We start from the raw sequence: 16,168 nt of genomic DNA on the forward strand, positions 1-16,168 counted from the left end.
CATAGGTTAGTTTATGGTACTTGCTTCCAATTGTTGGTGGGATGATCCTGTGGACCCTAGGAATTGTCTGAGGGACCATGGGATAGTCTGGATTCCACTCGCCTTGGCTGGAGACAGGGCTCCATCCCCTTTGCTGTCCTCTTACAGATGGCAGTTCTCCAATGTTGGGAAAGCAACACTGGAGGCGAGGGAAAGGGGGCATCTCTGTGCAAGGAGGGGGGATTGTCCCATGGTCCCGTGGAGCACTGGCCTCCTTCCCTCCTCTTCCCAGATGCCTTTGTTAGGTAACTGAAAACAGCCCCCTGGCAGAAGTGCAGAGGGGGATGAGTGGTGAGGGGAAGTTCATCCCTACCACTCTTTACACTGGGTGAATGGGAGCCTCGGTGTTTGGAGGCTTGGGCCAGGTTCCCCAGGATGTCACCCAAACTTCATGCTGAACAGGCAGGTCTAACAAAAGACTTACCCCATGAGCAGTCACCTCTGCAGTAATACTGTTGAGGTCATTGTCTGTGATACGTCCAGCCACAACGATCTCAGAACCATCATAGTAGTGCTTAAAATTATTTTGAGTCAGGTCTGAGATGGCATTTTCAGGGTACTTTAACTCCACCTCTGTAAGTAAGGGATTGGCCACCTCATCATAGAAACCCTACAAAAGGAACCATAAAAAATGAAAAAATCAACAAAGGTTAAACACTTAACCACTGTTTGAGAAAAGGGTTTAAATTTAAAACTGCTTTTCCAACCCTTCAGTGCAGTTTTAATACTTTCTCTAAAAAAGCAAAAGTATGCATAAAATATATGCAAATTGCTAGTGAGAATGGGCATGCCCACGGTTTAAATACAGCAGTGGAGGCTCAGCTCTTAAGCTCACCAGTAAGATCAGTCAGGTTGGTAGGCACCAGAGACAGGGCCTATTCAGTGGTGGCCTCTGCTCTATGAAACTCCCTGTGTAGCTCCTCCCCAAGAGGCTTCAATGCAGTACTAGCAGGATTTTGCAATCCACATGTCTGACTTCTTGTGAGGTAGGTTGGGTGAGGGGCACAAGGAAGAGTGGAGGAAATTATCATCTGTAAATGCCCTAAAATTGGTCCATACACTGCCAGTATTATCACCAGAAGTGGAGGACAAAGGTTTTGAGTGGCAATGTGAAAAACTGATGTTCAAATCAGCAATGAAGCTCATCAAATGTTTTTAGCTACATGGGATTCTTTTGCTGTGATGCTAAAATGCTGCCTTGAGAAAGAAAAATGCATCTTCTATAAGAAAGCTATTTATCAATCTTTGCACATTAGCAATAGGAGAATCACACACATGTGCTGAATGAAGATTTTTTAAAAATGTGGTAAAATATTCAGGGTATTCAATGCACTTTTGTGTCTCACATTCTGGCCTCCATCTGTATAAATAGGGGATGAATTAAGGAGAATATACCTCCCTAGGGACAAAGAGGCTATGGTTTGTGCCCTCTCTATAGGACTGAGTAAATCAGACAGCTCTGAGCTGTCTCAAGCCATTCAGGAAAGAACACTGCAGTATCTTGTTCAGTCTTAAAATAAAAACCAGTGTCTTTATAAATATCAGAATAAATTGAAAGGTTGGCTGTCACTTGGAGCCTGCACATTCATTTATTTACCTGTAACTGTAGGTCTGAATCAGAATCTTCATAGATACGACGTGCCAGTCCATTGTTTTCAGCTGCCATCTTTTCTAAGGACGCATAGTCAAGATCATAACCAAACCCAAGGTTGTATAGTGGGTATTTTCCTTGAATTGCATTTCTGACATTATCAATAATAGTTTGGGTGTTTGTTTCTCCTGCGTGAAAACACACAAAGTACTTGGCATTTACGTTCTTTCTTACTTTATTTTGAAAACACCTTGAAAGCATTTGTATTGGCGGTAGAATACATTATTGTTAATTGTATGACTAATTGTTGTGAACCACCCAGAGAGTTTAGTTTTGGGTGCATAGAAGGTCACTGACATGTACAAGCTTTTGAGAGCTACAGATCTCTTCATCAGGCCAAATGTGAAACAAGTATGGCAGGGATGGTGGATAGAAATAAAGCAATGACACTAACACAACAGTGGAGTCCTGGTGTCTGTATAACTGAAGTCTCAGAGGACTTGTTAGCTGGGCAGCCACATTTCAAACATTCTGTTCGCAACACTGATACAAAAAACCACAAGAAACAGGTTTTATAAACAGTAAGAGCACATTGCAATGCAATGCTAGTCTGGCATTTGGTGGTACTGAGAACAATATACACGACTTCCTTCTGCCCAGAAACCATGAAAAGGCCTCTTGGTGAGCTGCACACATTGAGAAAATCGGCCACCAAGCCGAGGCTGCCGGCTTCAGCAGTGCTTCTGTTTCTCCAGGCCTGCTTTCATCCTTTGCCATCAGGTTCTCAAAAGAGGAGCCACTGCAGATGTGGGCTTCTCTATAGGAGGGTTTTATTGAGTGCTCGTGTGCCCTCCCTCACTGAAGCTCAAGGGGCTTTTCATCCTCCAGGGACTGGGCCCTCATGCCTTTTCCAGACACACTGTGGCTTTTTTAGGGCTAGAAAAGTCAGCTAACAGCATTCAAACCAGCCTAACACCAGCTTAGAGTGGCGATTCCACCACACAGCAGCTATTCTGCTGCACCACCTTGTGATTTATTAATAGAAAATATAGAAAGGAGGGAAATAAAAACCTCAGGGGGAAAAGCATCTAAAAACTGTTTCTTCCACAACAAAAGTGGAAGAAGTGTCAGTAAAGCAGTGGGATACATTTCTCAAGGACAAAAGGCCCAAAATATGAACTTCTCATAAGAGTGGTTGTGATCACGAAAAATCCACTCTCAATTGGGGAAAGTCTCAAGTGGGTAGATTTTGGTGGGGGCTTGTTATGCTCCCCTGTCTTGATCACAGGCAGCAATTTTTCCCAAGGTCCTATTCTTCATTGCTCCTGTTCTTAAAGCAAGCTGCCATCCTTTAAATGAAGGCAGTCCTCGCCTAAACAGGAAATTTTCCAAAGGAAATTGGGTGTGTGTGTTGGGTGGGGAGCGGGGGGGGGGGAGCACAGCTCCAGTCAGGGCAGCGGGCCAGTTGCTTCACCCTGGCTACAGGGCTGTGGAGCGAAGGTGGGAAGGGGGACTCTGCACACATTTGAATTATGCCCTAACAGGTCACATGAGGATTACAGGTTGAACCTGGAATTGCTCGCAGAATCACTGAAAGCAGGAAAAGGAAACATGTGTGATCCCCTATTTTTGAAAATATAAAATCCGTCCATGATTATTCATCATTAGTATTCTATAAATGGTTGAATAAGTAATTGTAATAAGCAGTAATACCAATTAAATTAACTATTGTAGTAGATCCCTTAAGAAGATGCTACGGTTTGACTTACATTGACAGAATTGCTCGAGTTTTTCTGAGATATAGAAAAGAGAATGACTGCAGCAAATCAGCTTGAAATACCCAGATAGTTTTACGGTCTGGTCTCAAATGTATTGAAGACCAGGCACTGATTATATGGATTCACACCAAAGTGACTCTTGTCCCCCTTATGCTCCTCAGCCACTGGAATCTGAAATACTGCCCTCTTCAGGTCTTACGCAGCATCATGAAAATATGTCATTTTCCACAATCATTTTATAGGACATGCAAAGGCTTATTTGCCTGTCACAACATATACCTTTAGTGGGCCTGCCGTCTGTTAACATGATAATTAAGGAGGCACTTCTCTCTGGTAGGGTACCACTCCTCTGAGCCTCATTCAGCATTTCAATCCCAGCCAGCAAGCCGCCATTAAGATTTGTCCCTGGAACAAACACCAGAGCAAAATGTAAAAGCAGAAGGTGCCTGAAAGGACATTTGACAACAAACTGCCCACTGGTTATCCATTTATGCAAACGACACCTCTACAGGAGGAAAGAGAACCCATTGCAATATGCCATAGCTAAAGTATCCTTTTAGAAAGAAAACGGCAAAATGTTTCCCTTCAGTATGCCACGGTCCTTTTGAAACAGGACATGCTCTGGCCCTGAAGTGGATCTGACACATTACTAAAGATCAGACAGTGTCGCTCATGAGCAGCACCTGTCCTTTGCCAATGGAGACTGCGCAGCACACACTACGAGTGCCCATTCATTTCAGGGCAAATAGGGAAAGGAGAGCAATGACCAAGCCAAACACAGACAACCCCTGGATCACTAACTACGCATGTAGCAGTGTTTCTGCTTCCTTCACGCGAGAGCAGCATGGGATGGCGAGGCTGGAGAGAGGAGACAGAGAGTGCCTGAGGGAGGAAAGCGTTGTCACATTTGTCCTATCTTTGACTCAGAGACATTCCTGCAAAAGTGTCCATCAGCCTGATAGGGACTGTAGTGCTGTGAGTGTGGCAACTGGGAGCCCCAGTCAGGCAATGTTGTGACAGGGCTCCCTCCTCTCAGGAGGCAATGGTTACCAGCTGCTGGCAGGGTCTGGAAGAGGGTCAACACAGGGTTCTTCTCTTTGTTTTCCTTGACGTGAGTGAACCTAGTGCATGGAAAAGGGCGTAGTATGATTTACACTCCCTTCATGGAGAGAGCGGCATAGTTTCCCCCCTAACTGTCCACATGTGCATCTTTTGCACTTTCTTCTGAGACTCTGGCTGCTCAGGAAGATGCATCTCACCCTCTTTTTGGGGAAGTGGAGATCTTACAGGGAGGGGAGATTTACGTCTCCTTTAAAATGGGGGTTTTGACAAGACAATCGATGCTTTCTAACTGGGACAAATAGTTGTGCCATATAATCTTTGTGTGCAGACTGGAGCCCAGTTCTCCACACTTCTGTCTCTTGGCATGTAGTCTTTTTATTTCCTAAATTATTTCCTAAACAGCGATCAACTGATTGGCTGTTCATTCTCAGTATGTTGTAGCAGGGACGGTGTTAGTATTTGAATGACAGGTGTTATTTCTACCTTAATGTATGTTTGACAGGAACTCAAAAAAGGGCCTTTTCTGTCAGACTTGGAATTCTCTTCCCAGAAAGGCACCTCTAATCCTCTCATTGATGATCTTTCTTTGGCAGATGAAGTCTTTTTTTACAACATGGCTGTTTGATCTGCAATGCTGTTTTGGTTTTCTCTGCTGCTCTGTGTCTTAATCTATATTTTAATTCCATGAGGTTTTAATTGGTGTCATTTATCTAAGTTTTTAAGCAAGAGTACATTTCCTTTGTAACACTGATGGTGGCAAGGAAGCAAAGTGTTTTTTATCATCATTTTGTCCAGGCAGAATAGCCTTTTTGGATGGTTCAGGCCTTTCCAGCATGTTCCTATGAGTGCTCCTGCCTTCAGGTATAAGGTTAAAAAAGACTCTCTCTCTCTCCCCCCCCCCTCTCGGTAGCATACTTTCTCTGGAATGATCCTTGCACCTTATGACCTTTCAGCACTGGGCAATAATATTTTATTTGCCTAGCCTTTCTAAACAAGCAGTTTAAATGTCTATTACTTATAAGCTACCTTGAAGTTCTGCAAAGTGAGGGACAGTACATTCGATTTGTTAAGTAAATAAAACAAACACATTCATTTTCCCTTTGAAACTTACATCCAGCTATGTTAATGTCTCGAACATAACGCCTTGCTTCTTCCAGGTTCTCAGGAGTGGCTTGGATTAAGGTATCTTTCCATTTGTGTACATCACTGCCAAACAACACAAAATTCAAGTAGTCGTCTTCTTTTATATCTTCCAAAATTTTTAGCAGTGCTTGCTTTGTCTAAAATAAAGAAACACAGGGTCAAATGACTTAAAGCCAGAGCACTGAGGTCATGGGCATTTAAGGCAGCCCTGCATGGCACAATTTGCCGATGCGTGAGCTCTTTGGCACTCTGTGTATGCCCACAGTTGACCAAGGAATAGCCTGCCTGAGCTAGGGCGTACACAAATACAGTGGTACCTTGGTTCACAAACTTAATCCGTTCCACGACTCTGGTAGCGACCAGAATTGGTCGCGAACCAAGTCAAATTTCCCCATAAGTTTCAATGTAAATAAGGTTAATCCATTGTGTAAATATTTTTTTTAAATCACAAAAATTTGAAACAAAGTAACATCAACAAAGTAATGACTTCGCCATCTTGTACTCAGAGGCCAGATCAGCCACACAACTACCACGCTCATGCTTTTCTTCAATTTCCTTCTTCAATTCAATGGTTATTTTCTTCACAACCTTCTTTCTACCATTCTTGCTCTGCACGTTCTGGTCACCTTCATTACCGCTCTGCACGTTCTTTTTATCACCATGCTTGCTCTGTACTATCTTTGGAGCCATTATTCAATATTATTATTGAATAACACTTCACAGCAAATGCCCACAGGTCTGTCTGCGACCATGAGCGGGGAAGATGGCCGCGATCACGATCGCTCTCGTGCAAGGAAGTTGGCTGCAATCACAATTGTGCTCATGCAGGGAGGCTGGCCACAATCGCAATCATGTTCGTGTGGGAACATGGCCATGATCGTGGTTATCACCCGATGCGGAGTTTGCCAACAGAGGCAACATTTTGCTGAAATTTTTGTTGGTGGACCGATTTGGTCATGAACTGAGGCCTTCATGAACTGAGGTACCACTGTATAACACACAGCCATTTCAGGTGAATCTAACAGCAGGGCATCTTCAAGGTCCAATGAATGAGAGCTGAAGCTGTGCCCATGCCTTTTCCCCATGCGAGTCTGTATCCAAGCATGAGTCCAGCATGCTGGTGTGTAACAAACAGGTGTTATAGTAAGACTCTGTCCTAAGATGGCCTGCAGTTGTACAGAATGGAGGAAAAAACTGAATACTGTAAGTAGGAAGGCTTGGCTCAAAACATCCAAGAGTAATGGCAACTTTCAGTCAGTTAGAACTTGATTCTAAGAACTTAATCCCATAATGGTATGGTATGGTATTCTCTAATTCACTGCCTGATATGATTATTTTAATGATGCATGCTTTTGTCTGGTTTTTATGGTTTTTTCTCATAAACCTTTTCAGAAACAGAATTTTCTACAAGAATCAAAAATGCCAGACTGAGGATGGAACAAAAAAATATAGATTCTGGTCCTGCCACTTTACAGATTGTACATAAAGCATGCACAGATCTCCTTTTTTAAAAGGGGAAATCTCACTGATCCACCTTCCTTTCTGTGGGCTCTCATGAACCATCAGCAAGATTCTAGCTGTTAAAAAAAGTTCTATGCACTCGGGTTCAGATTTGGGTTGGATGGAGATGCGGTGTGCACAACACCCATCTGTGCATGCTTTTCCCCATCTGCTGAAAGTCACGCACACAGTTGCTTCCCTCCATGCATGCAGGCCACTAACTGGATGAGACTAATGTGGTGTTTTCTCACACACAGTGCAAGCAAAGGATGGGAATGAGAAAGAGCAACAGCCGCTCTTGCTGTCCACTCATCTGCCCTTTCCCTCTTGTGTTGCTGGGACTGGGGACAGAGGGAAACAGAGACTGAGTGAGCACACAAGAAATAGCAGGGATGACTATAAAACCGTTCTCTGAAGACATCTTGGCCTATGGCACTGGTACGAAACTTGGTCATGACAGCATAACTAAAATGAGCTGAAAATGGCCTCTAACTCAAGTCTCAGTTCTACAGGCATTCGGACAAAGAACCGCTCAGACCAAATGATGACTGAGGCACCCTGTTTTCCGCTGGCTTCAGAGTCAGTGGCATGTCAGGTCGACTTTCCTGTGTTTAGTTACCTGCTCTAGTTTTCGTCCAGACATTGAGATACTGACGTCGATTATAAAAACAATGTTCTTAGATAGACGTGTAATGTTTTTTGGTGCAAAGAAGTGCACAAAGTATCCATTGACAATCTGGAAGAAAAATCAGGAGAAGGATCTGTGAGGGATGATGCTGAGATCAAAGCTGCTCGCTGCTAGCAGATCCATTCAGATCAATCAATCCTGCTTACCTGTATGTTCCCTGGGGTCTCTCTGTTCACATCATATTTAATGACAAAATCTCCATTCAACAATGTCGTTGGACAATCTGCACAGGATCGTTGTTGGTCCAGAGTTGGCTTGAAAACCACACGACCCTGAAAAGACAAATATCCCTCAACTTAAATTTAACATTCGTTCTGCTCTGTGGTCCAAGATTACTAAACAAATAGGATGATTTGCAGGAGAGTTAACACCCATACATTATTGCAGAAGAAAAATAAGATCCTTGGTTTGCATTAACGTTGCTTTGAAATGTACCTTTTTTCCTGAGAATGATTTCTGCATGACTGGTAACAAGTCATTGGTGATGAATGATGCCTCAGCGTCTAAATAGCTGATACCCTGGGGTTCAAAGATGTTTGCCTCAATCTGAAATATTAGACAGAGAAATAGAATCATTGACAAACACCCAAATGTAAACATTCAGGAGATAAGAGAACTTTAGACAAATCTCCCGGGTAATACAAGAATACAATTTCTTAGGTAATCGCTAAACAGTGAGTGTAGTGACCTCACTGGGCCCATGGACACATCTGGCAACTTGAAGGGCTGTCATGGCACCACCATGAAACAGCTGCCATGGAAAAGTAGCTGCTCACAAAGTGCGAGAAACCTGCCTAAACGATTTAGTCGGGGGTCTGAGCTCTAACATGCTAAGCCTTCAGTTTTCTGGGACTACTATTCCCTTATTTTTCTTGGAGGCCAGGCACCCTGCAGAGCATGCTGCAAAGCATCAGTCTGCAGCTCCCTGCTTGCGTCATTTCTTTAAAATGTCTCTGAGCCCAGCCTGTGGCCTAGAAGCCGTCAGGACAAATAAAGACGGCCAATGAGAAATACAGGTTCCCAGTTTACCTTGAGGTGATTCCAGCTGCCAGCCGGATGATCCATTCATGTTCAAAATGGATTATGGTAAGAGTAGGGCAGCTCAGTGGGCACCAAGAAGCCCTGGTGCCTGCAGGTCCCATGTGGCCTTCTATTGGTTGCAGAATGCTTGTTTCTACAACTTTGCCTGAATCAGAGAACACTCAGTTGGAAGGCTGGCAGCCATCTGAGCTTGAGCAAATATGGAGTGAAGGGAATGAAGGCAGCCTCTCTCAAGCACCTCCCCTGGCAAGATGCGTTTCTTTGAACTTCTTTCATTCATGCAAGACCATTCTGAAACACCAACAGACCTTACAGGGTGCCATTTAACGTAACAGGTACATTACCTCAAACTGCTTGACAAGCTGCTTTGGGTTTACTTTTATGAGCAACTCATACTTTCCAAAGCTTCGCTTCAACAGTTCCTCATAGTTCAGCTCAAAAGTGACATTCTTGGCTGCTGCAATGTTGACTGAAACGCTGAATTTTTCCGTTTTTCTCCCAGAGGCCCTTCACACATAACCAAGAAGTTTATTACAAAATATGAATGCACCAGAGAGGAAGCCTTTCTCTATGTCTGTCAGTCCTGATCAAGATAACATCCATTTTGTGGTCATTCTTCCACTTAAAGGAGTCACTTCTGGAGAGCTCCAACAACCATTTGAGTTTCAAGCTGATTTCACCCACAAGTGCAATTATACCAACAAGGCTTTGACTCTGAAGCATGGCTGGTTAAGACAGGATGAGCTTGAATGAGCTGCAAGCACAACTTCCTACAGCTTTCTAGCTTTTGCTCTGATACTTTGATCTGGCAGTGTAATGCTAGATGGCGTGACCACTTGCATTCACCACAAGTTGTCGTCCCTGATACCACATACACAACTTAACTGCTGGCAAAAACAGGGCACATGTTTGTCAACCCCTCAAAGATCCATACATTTGTCTACCACATTCTTTCTTTGCATAAGAAGAAAATGAGCAGGATATGGAAGGATCTCAGTCTCACTTTACTAGACCTGCCGTCTGTCCTCTCGAAACAGCCTTTTGATACTGCTGTTGGGCAGCTTCTTTCTCCTTTATAATTCCCGGATAGCTGACACCATCAATCGTCCTACAAGAGAAAAGAGAAGACAAATGGCGGTATTCATATGTAGATATGGTCGCAGGCGTTCTACTTTTTCCTTTTCTCATTCATCACATTGCTTCCAATTAAGTTTGTAGTGTAGGCTATACATTTGTTAAATTTTGCTTGGTGCATACAAGGGTATCTACTGCAATAGTGGATATTTTCAGTTTCTTAAACTTCAGATGGACTAGATGCTATGCAGCCGAGTAATTTTTCCCCAGGATTCATGTGCAGTTTCTGTCCTGGAAAGGGAGCAGCCTGGGCCCAGTTGCAGAGCATGTGCATTGAATGGCCAAGAAATGTCCCAGAAATCGGAAGCTCTTCCGACCCTTGCCAGTCAGTGTAGGCAATGTTGGGCTAGAACCTGGCTGCTACACTGACAAGTGGTCAGATCCAAAAGAAGGTGGCTTCGTATGAGAAGAAAATGAAATCGATAACTTTAATTCCGGAGAAAGGCTCAGTGACTTCCTATCACAAGGCAGATGAGAAATGGTAGTTTGACCAGTAAAATGTTTATTACTTTATTTAAAACATTTGTGTATCACCATTCTAGCTAAGTATCAAAGGCAGCTAATATGGCCAATTGAGTCTATAGAAAGGTGAGGATACTTTTATTCAAAGGAATAAATGGTGTGATGGATGCTTCTACTGTTCAAAGATGCAGTGATGACCACCAAAGTGGATAATTTTGCAGAAGACCAGTCAACACTCATGTAGGATAAGGCTATCAGTTGCTAGCTCTGATGGCGATAGATTTCTTTCTTAGTTCCAGGAGCAGAGGCGGCATGAGTGGGAGGGCACACTTGCTCTCATGTTCTACTTGCCGGCTTCCTATTGAGGCATGTGCTGGGCCACTGCACAAGCAGAGTGCTGGGCTGGAGAGGCTTTTGGTTGAATCCACAAAGGCTCTTCTTATGACCTTCTCTGGAGGACTCATAGCTTGTGCAAGAAAAGGGTGGTTTTCACCAGACCCCAAATATAGGAGCAAATCCTGCCTCAAAAGTAAGGCTAGATGGAAACCAGTGCTGAGTCAGATGAATGGGGGCCCTGGGTATGTTGAAAGAACACAGCGCCATTTGCCTAGTATATAATTTGCCTAGTATAGCTGAAAGTTCAAACACAAATTGCACAATGCCTGAATGACTCTTTTATTCCAGGTCATGGTCACTGAATCTATCTATAAGATAGCCTTCCTTGAAACACATGCATCAAATATAAAACAAAGTAAAGCATGAATGTAACAACTCTGGCACCAGATATGTGAGTTGGTCAAGGTTGCGTGTAGCTTGTACTAGGCACTCGCCTCACAGTCATTCAGAAAGTACGTTTGCCATACATGACAAAGTTGGTGATGAAGGCCGTCTTTGGGAGTTCCACATCAAACAAGGCTTCCTTGGACACATTGGCACGATTGACAGCTTGACTCGTGATGATGGTATGTGCAAACCGGGATGTGATCTTGCAATCGATTTTCATGCTGTGGATATCGATGCCATCAACGTTCTGAAAAGAGAGAGACTGGAAAATCGCTACCACTCACTGCTTGGAAGCCGCCTGCATTTCCTATGTTCTGCCAGGCTGAAACTGGCAGGGTGGGGGCAGGAGCAGAGCAGGTCTTTGTCTCCCCACCTTCCTCCTTCCCTCATTTTCTCTAGAGAGCTTTTCAGCCCAACCCCCAAGGGAGCTTCAGAGGAAGGAAGGAAGCTGAAGGAGGCCAAGGATAGCTTGTGTCCAGGGCAGGCTGGTGGCTTCTTCCTCAGTGGGGCTCCTCTTCCATTGTATGTTTTACCCCCAAGTCGATTGACCATGATGCAGAACCATGGACAGCTCCCACAAAGCATATGGAGCCCCGTTGACACAGGCATCCCTTACTTGTATCCTCGCCCCTCTGGGGTCCTCCCTCCCAACCACCCAATGGAATGGCCTCTTCCTTTCTCCTCCACATTTGATTGACAAGGCAGCTGGCATGGTCTCTTCACATCCTGTCAGGAGACATGATAAAGACTCACCCAGGCTCCAGAGCACTGGCTCTCGTTTTCTGAGAACCAAATTGGATGTTACAGATGGGAATCTTTGTTGGATCTCATCCCACTTTTAGAAGTTTAAATCAATTGTGGAAAGCTCTAATTTTCATCAATACTGTGAGAAGGAAAATGGCTTTGGAAAACCTCTCCCCCATGATGTTTCCCCCACTGAACTTTCCTTCAGCTGTATTAGCTGAAGAAGAGAAAAACAGGGGCACAACATACGGATCATACATGGCAAACGTCTTTTGATCTTCCAGCTTCGGTCTTGCCTGTTATTTGTTTTCTTTGCTACTTGTTGATTGAGCCCTTTATTTCCACATACCCTTTGCACTGTCCCTGATTAAATAAGCCACTAGAGCAAATATACTGAGCAAGATTTGGTTGCATAACTATTGATCACAGTGGTTCAACAGTTACATTGCCTGTGACTTACAATAGGGTGAAAGAATGCACATCCCCCCATCCACAGATTTACAAAAGGCTTGCTATATTGGACAAAGGTGCCTGTATGGCTATCCTAACATTGAATTATACCTCCTTTTGGTTACACGTGAAGGATTTGCTCTGCTATGACAAGCTCAGGATCGCTCAGCTAAGTGCAAGTCAATGATGTTCCACATACATTTGCCTACAGATCAACAGAAAACCCAAATTCATTGCTCTTTCCGAAATTAAAAGGCCAGATCATGCAGCTCCACCCTCACTGCCAAACACGAATATACACATTTGGTGAAACCCTTTCTGTCTTCTTTGTGCAGACTGTCAAGTCTCTTTCATTCTGTTGCCTGCTCGAGGATGTTGTCCGAGTTTGTTCCATGCCCCAGATTTCCAAAAATGTGCAAATCCCTCCCCAAATGTATATTTTGGCACTTGAGCCTATGGAGGCAAATGCACATTTTGAGTTAGTGTTTTTCTCCCTAATTTTTAGCAGCTGAATTTGCATAATATTCCAGAATATTACAAAACTCTTTTTGAAAATCTGCAGAATTTGTGCAGCTTGGAAAAAGCTAGTCTGTTGCTGGATCTGAAGGTCAGAATCACAGAACACCAATTTTATTTGAATCTCTTGCAGGCTTCTTCTACATCCCTACTGTCAAGTGAACGGTGGAGCTCTTTTGGGCATGGTAATTTGCAAGAATTGTGTGTGCATGAGAACATATCAGGGTAATAAGATTCCATCTCAAACCATTATGAAGTGGTGGTAGGGGGGATTGCCACTGAGTTCCACAGAATATGGGCAGTGCTTGTGCAACAGTTTAGGCTTATACATAAGAAAAGTACTTACAACATCGGCAGCATCTCTTTTCTGTAAAGAAAAAAGCAAAGCAAATATTTCACTATTGTGCAAGAAAGTGGAAATACACTGGAAAGCAGCCAGTGCAATTCAGCATAGGTTCGGTACAGGGGAATGCAGCCCGGCTTGCTGCCCATGTTTTTAGCCGGCTGAAACTTCTGCATGTGCGCAAAGGCAGCCCCATGCACTGCAGCCGTCCAGCCTGGGTGTTCCCAAAAGATGGGAAACTGTGGCAAATAGGAAGATTGTCCCTTTGCAGGAGGGACATGCATGTGAGTGCACTGGGAGCAATCGAAGTGGAGAAAAAGTGCTCAGTGCAGGTGCAGAGTTAGAGCACAAGCATCCTTCTGGAGGACCAGGGGCCAGCACATGGCCTCCTCTTCTACAGGTATGGTGTTGGATCCAGGATGTGCCTGCCATCAAGGGAAGGACCTCACTCTTGGAAGCGACTGCTTCCTGAATTTGGAGGATCTTGCTCCGACCCCCACAGCTCACCCCATTCTACAGCTCTCCCACCTGTGTGGCACTGGCAGGGGGAGCAGGGGAAGGGGTGGGGTGTTAGCTTCTGTCAGTTCAGTCGCACACAAGTAAATCTGGATCCAGCCCTTGAAATCCCACCAGAAACATATGGTCTCATTAATCACGAAGCAAACCTGTCTGTTTTAACTCTGCAAGCTCTAGTTTGGAAGGCACTTCACAGCTCAGACAGGGCCTTTTGTACAGCCCCGCAACCACCCTCACTTTTGCCGTTTTGGTTTAATTTGATGCCCAGCCAGAAGGAGAGTCTTAAAAGCTTCCTATGTGTTATTTTGTAACTTTTGCTTCAACTCATTTTATTTACAAATCGTGAACAAAACATTATCAATCCAATAATAAATAGAACATGTTCACATTAAAACTGGGCAGGCTCAGTGGGAGAAGTGGTCTTTCAGTGAAGTCATAACCAGCACTTAAATTCTGCTCAGAAACAGAGAGGTAATGTCTGGACAAAATGAGCAAAAGCTCTGCCATAATATGTCTGCTAAAAGCCTGACACTGTAAGAACAGCTTTAGACTTAAGCTGGGATCCCTGATCTGATCAGGAAACCATGCTACAAGTCTTCCATACACTTTAGAGATGCTAACGCTTGCCTGTCCTGAAGGTCCTTTCTGTATTGTGTCGTCTTGGTCCCCTTTGTTCTGTTCCAATGTGCCTTTAGCTTATGGTGATTCCCCTCTTCACAATCCATGTAACTGATAGGTTATACAACCTTTACAGCCTATGTAACCTGATAGGTTATAAAAGCTTCTTGTACAGACCCCATCTACCCTTCTGCGGGCTGTCTACATGTCGAATGCATTTCCTGTGTGTCCGCATAACTGTAGATGTTCTTTTGATTGTACAGGCTCATAAAAGGTGTTTATTTCACTCCCGTCAGTAGCCACTGGAGCTGTTGTAACAAGGGAGTTGTGTGATCCCTGCCACTGGGCATGGTCTGCTGGACCAGCTGAAGTTCCTGAAGCATTTTTAAAGGCAGCCCCCAATGTGTATTACACTAGTCCAAACAGTGACTAAGGCACATTTGCCCTGGCCAGACCAGACATTTCTAGGAATGGCTGCAGTTGGCACACTAGCCCGAACTGCCACTGCCAAAACCCGGGCAACCAGAGGTGCAGCCAAGCTTTGAGCCTGAGGTTTCTGGGGCAGTGTAAACCCACCCAGCACCGGCCAGATCTCTGCTCCTTGATCTGCTTGTTGGCTAACACGGCGCACTTCTGACTTGTCTGTCAGCTTCAGTTGGTTTACCCTCTGTCCATGACTGATATCAGACATCAGTTTAGAACTAGTGCAGCTTCCTTGGATTTGGAAGTGTGTCATCAGAGAACTGCCAAACTCTGGAAAATCAGTCCTTCTGGCAGTTTCATGTATAGGTTGCTTAGCTCGAGGGATCAGATGGAACTCGGAGGGTGCCATGTTGTCAGACAGCAATGCCCCAGCACCTACTCCTTTAAGAAGGGGAAGAGCCACTGTATAACAGTGCCTCCCAGTGCCATCTCAGACAAATGCTTTGAAGGAAACGTAGGGATGTGTGAGGAACCCAGTTGGGGCAGGCATCCCCTGGGTCCCCTGGGCTCAGCTCTCTGAACTCCAATCTGCAGCTGCCCAGAGTCCAGGTTCCTGGTGTGCACACCCAGCATTCAAGCCCCACCTTTTGTCCAAGCAGCATCTCGCTTCCTTGCCACCTGCAGCAGTCCAAATGGTGACTGTGCAAGGTGTGGAAAGGGATGCTGCTCCTGCTCACATGGGGCTCAGTTCCTGGTGAGGCCCACGCAACCAGCCTTCTTCTGCATCAGGTACAGCCACCCAAATGGCAACTGCCCTCTTTCTGCTGCACCCAATGTAGGAAAAGGCTGCCCGGTTTGTAATCTTCATTCCAGGAGCATCTGTGGACTTTCTCTCAGTTCAGCTCACTTTGCAAGTCTAGGCCAAGCATGAAAGGAAGTCCTAGGGACAGCTTCTTCTAGGGGTCACCTCAACCCTATCTGTGGCCAATGATACTGGGAGCCACCAGAAGGACCAGCAGAACTAACAGGGGCCCATTTGCCCTGTCCAGTCCCTGGCACAGATGGCCCACCAAGGTGACCAAAGCAGTCTCTGTCCCTAACCAGACCTAATGCCTGATTGCACTGGAGCAGGATTACCTGCATCATTCAGAAGAGTCTGGAGCTGAGAAACATGGGAGTCTTCAGCCACGTAGCATGGGACTATGTAGCGGATGTTTGTGAATCAGTGAGTGAAGGGGCCATGAGCCGGATGAGGACCCTGCAGCAAGGGAGCGGCTTTGCTCAGCCACAGTTCCAATTGTAATTGACTTCTCACAAGCTACTTGCAATAGGATGAA

General features: G+C 44.8%; 1 protein-coding gene across 1 annotated transcript in view; it reads right to left on the reverse strand.

Moving 5' to 3' along the window:
- ITIH3 (inter-alpha-trypsin inhibitor heavy chain 3) overlaps window positions 1–16,168 on the reverse strand; it is a 29,374-nt gene that overhangs the window by 11,620 nt on the left and 1,586 nt on the right. The window contains exons 2-12 of the mRNA XM_044451527.1: window positions 13,278–13,298; window positions 11,302–11,468; window positions 9,846–9,950; window positions 9,187–9,349; window positions 8,237–8,347; window positions 7,948–8,073; window positions 7,733–7,849; window positions 5,582–5,750; window positions 3,688–3,813; window positions 1,637–1,818; window positions 464–649 (exon numbers count right to left, since the gene is read on the reverse strand). Coding sequence (XP_044307462.1) covers window positions 464–649; window positions 1,637–1,818; window positions 3,688–3,813; window positions 5,582–5,750; window positions 7,733–7,849; window positions 7,948–8,073; window positions 8,237–8,347; window positions 9,187–9,349; window positions 9,846–9,950; window positions 11,302–11,468; window positions 13,278–13,298 — 1,473 coding nt within the window. The remainder of the gene's footprint in view (window positions 1–463; window positions 650–1,636; window positions 1,819–3,687; window positions 3,814–5,581; window positions 5,751–7,732; window positions 7,850–7,947; window positions 8,074–8,236; window positions 8,348–9,186; window positions 9,350–9,845; window positions 9,951–11,301; window positions 11,469–13,277; window positions 13,299–16,168) is intronic.

This window comes from Varanus komodoensis, unplaced genomic scaffold (genome assembly GCF_004798865.1).
Source record: "Varanus komodoensis strain SLA01 unplaced genomic scaffold, ASM479886v1 scaffold6_2, whole genome shotgun sequence".
In the NCBI taxonomy this organism is placed as follows: domain Eukaryota; kingdom Metazoa; phylum Chordata; class Lepidosauria; order Squamata; family Varanidae; genus Varanus; species Varanus komodoensis.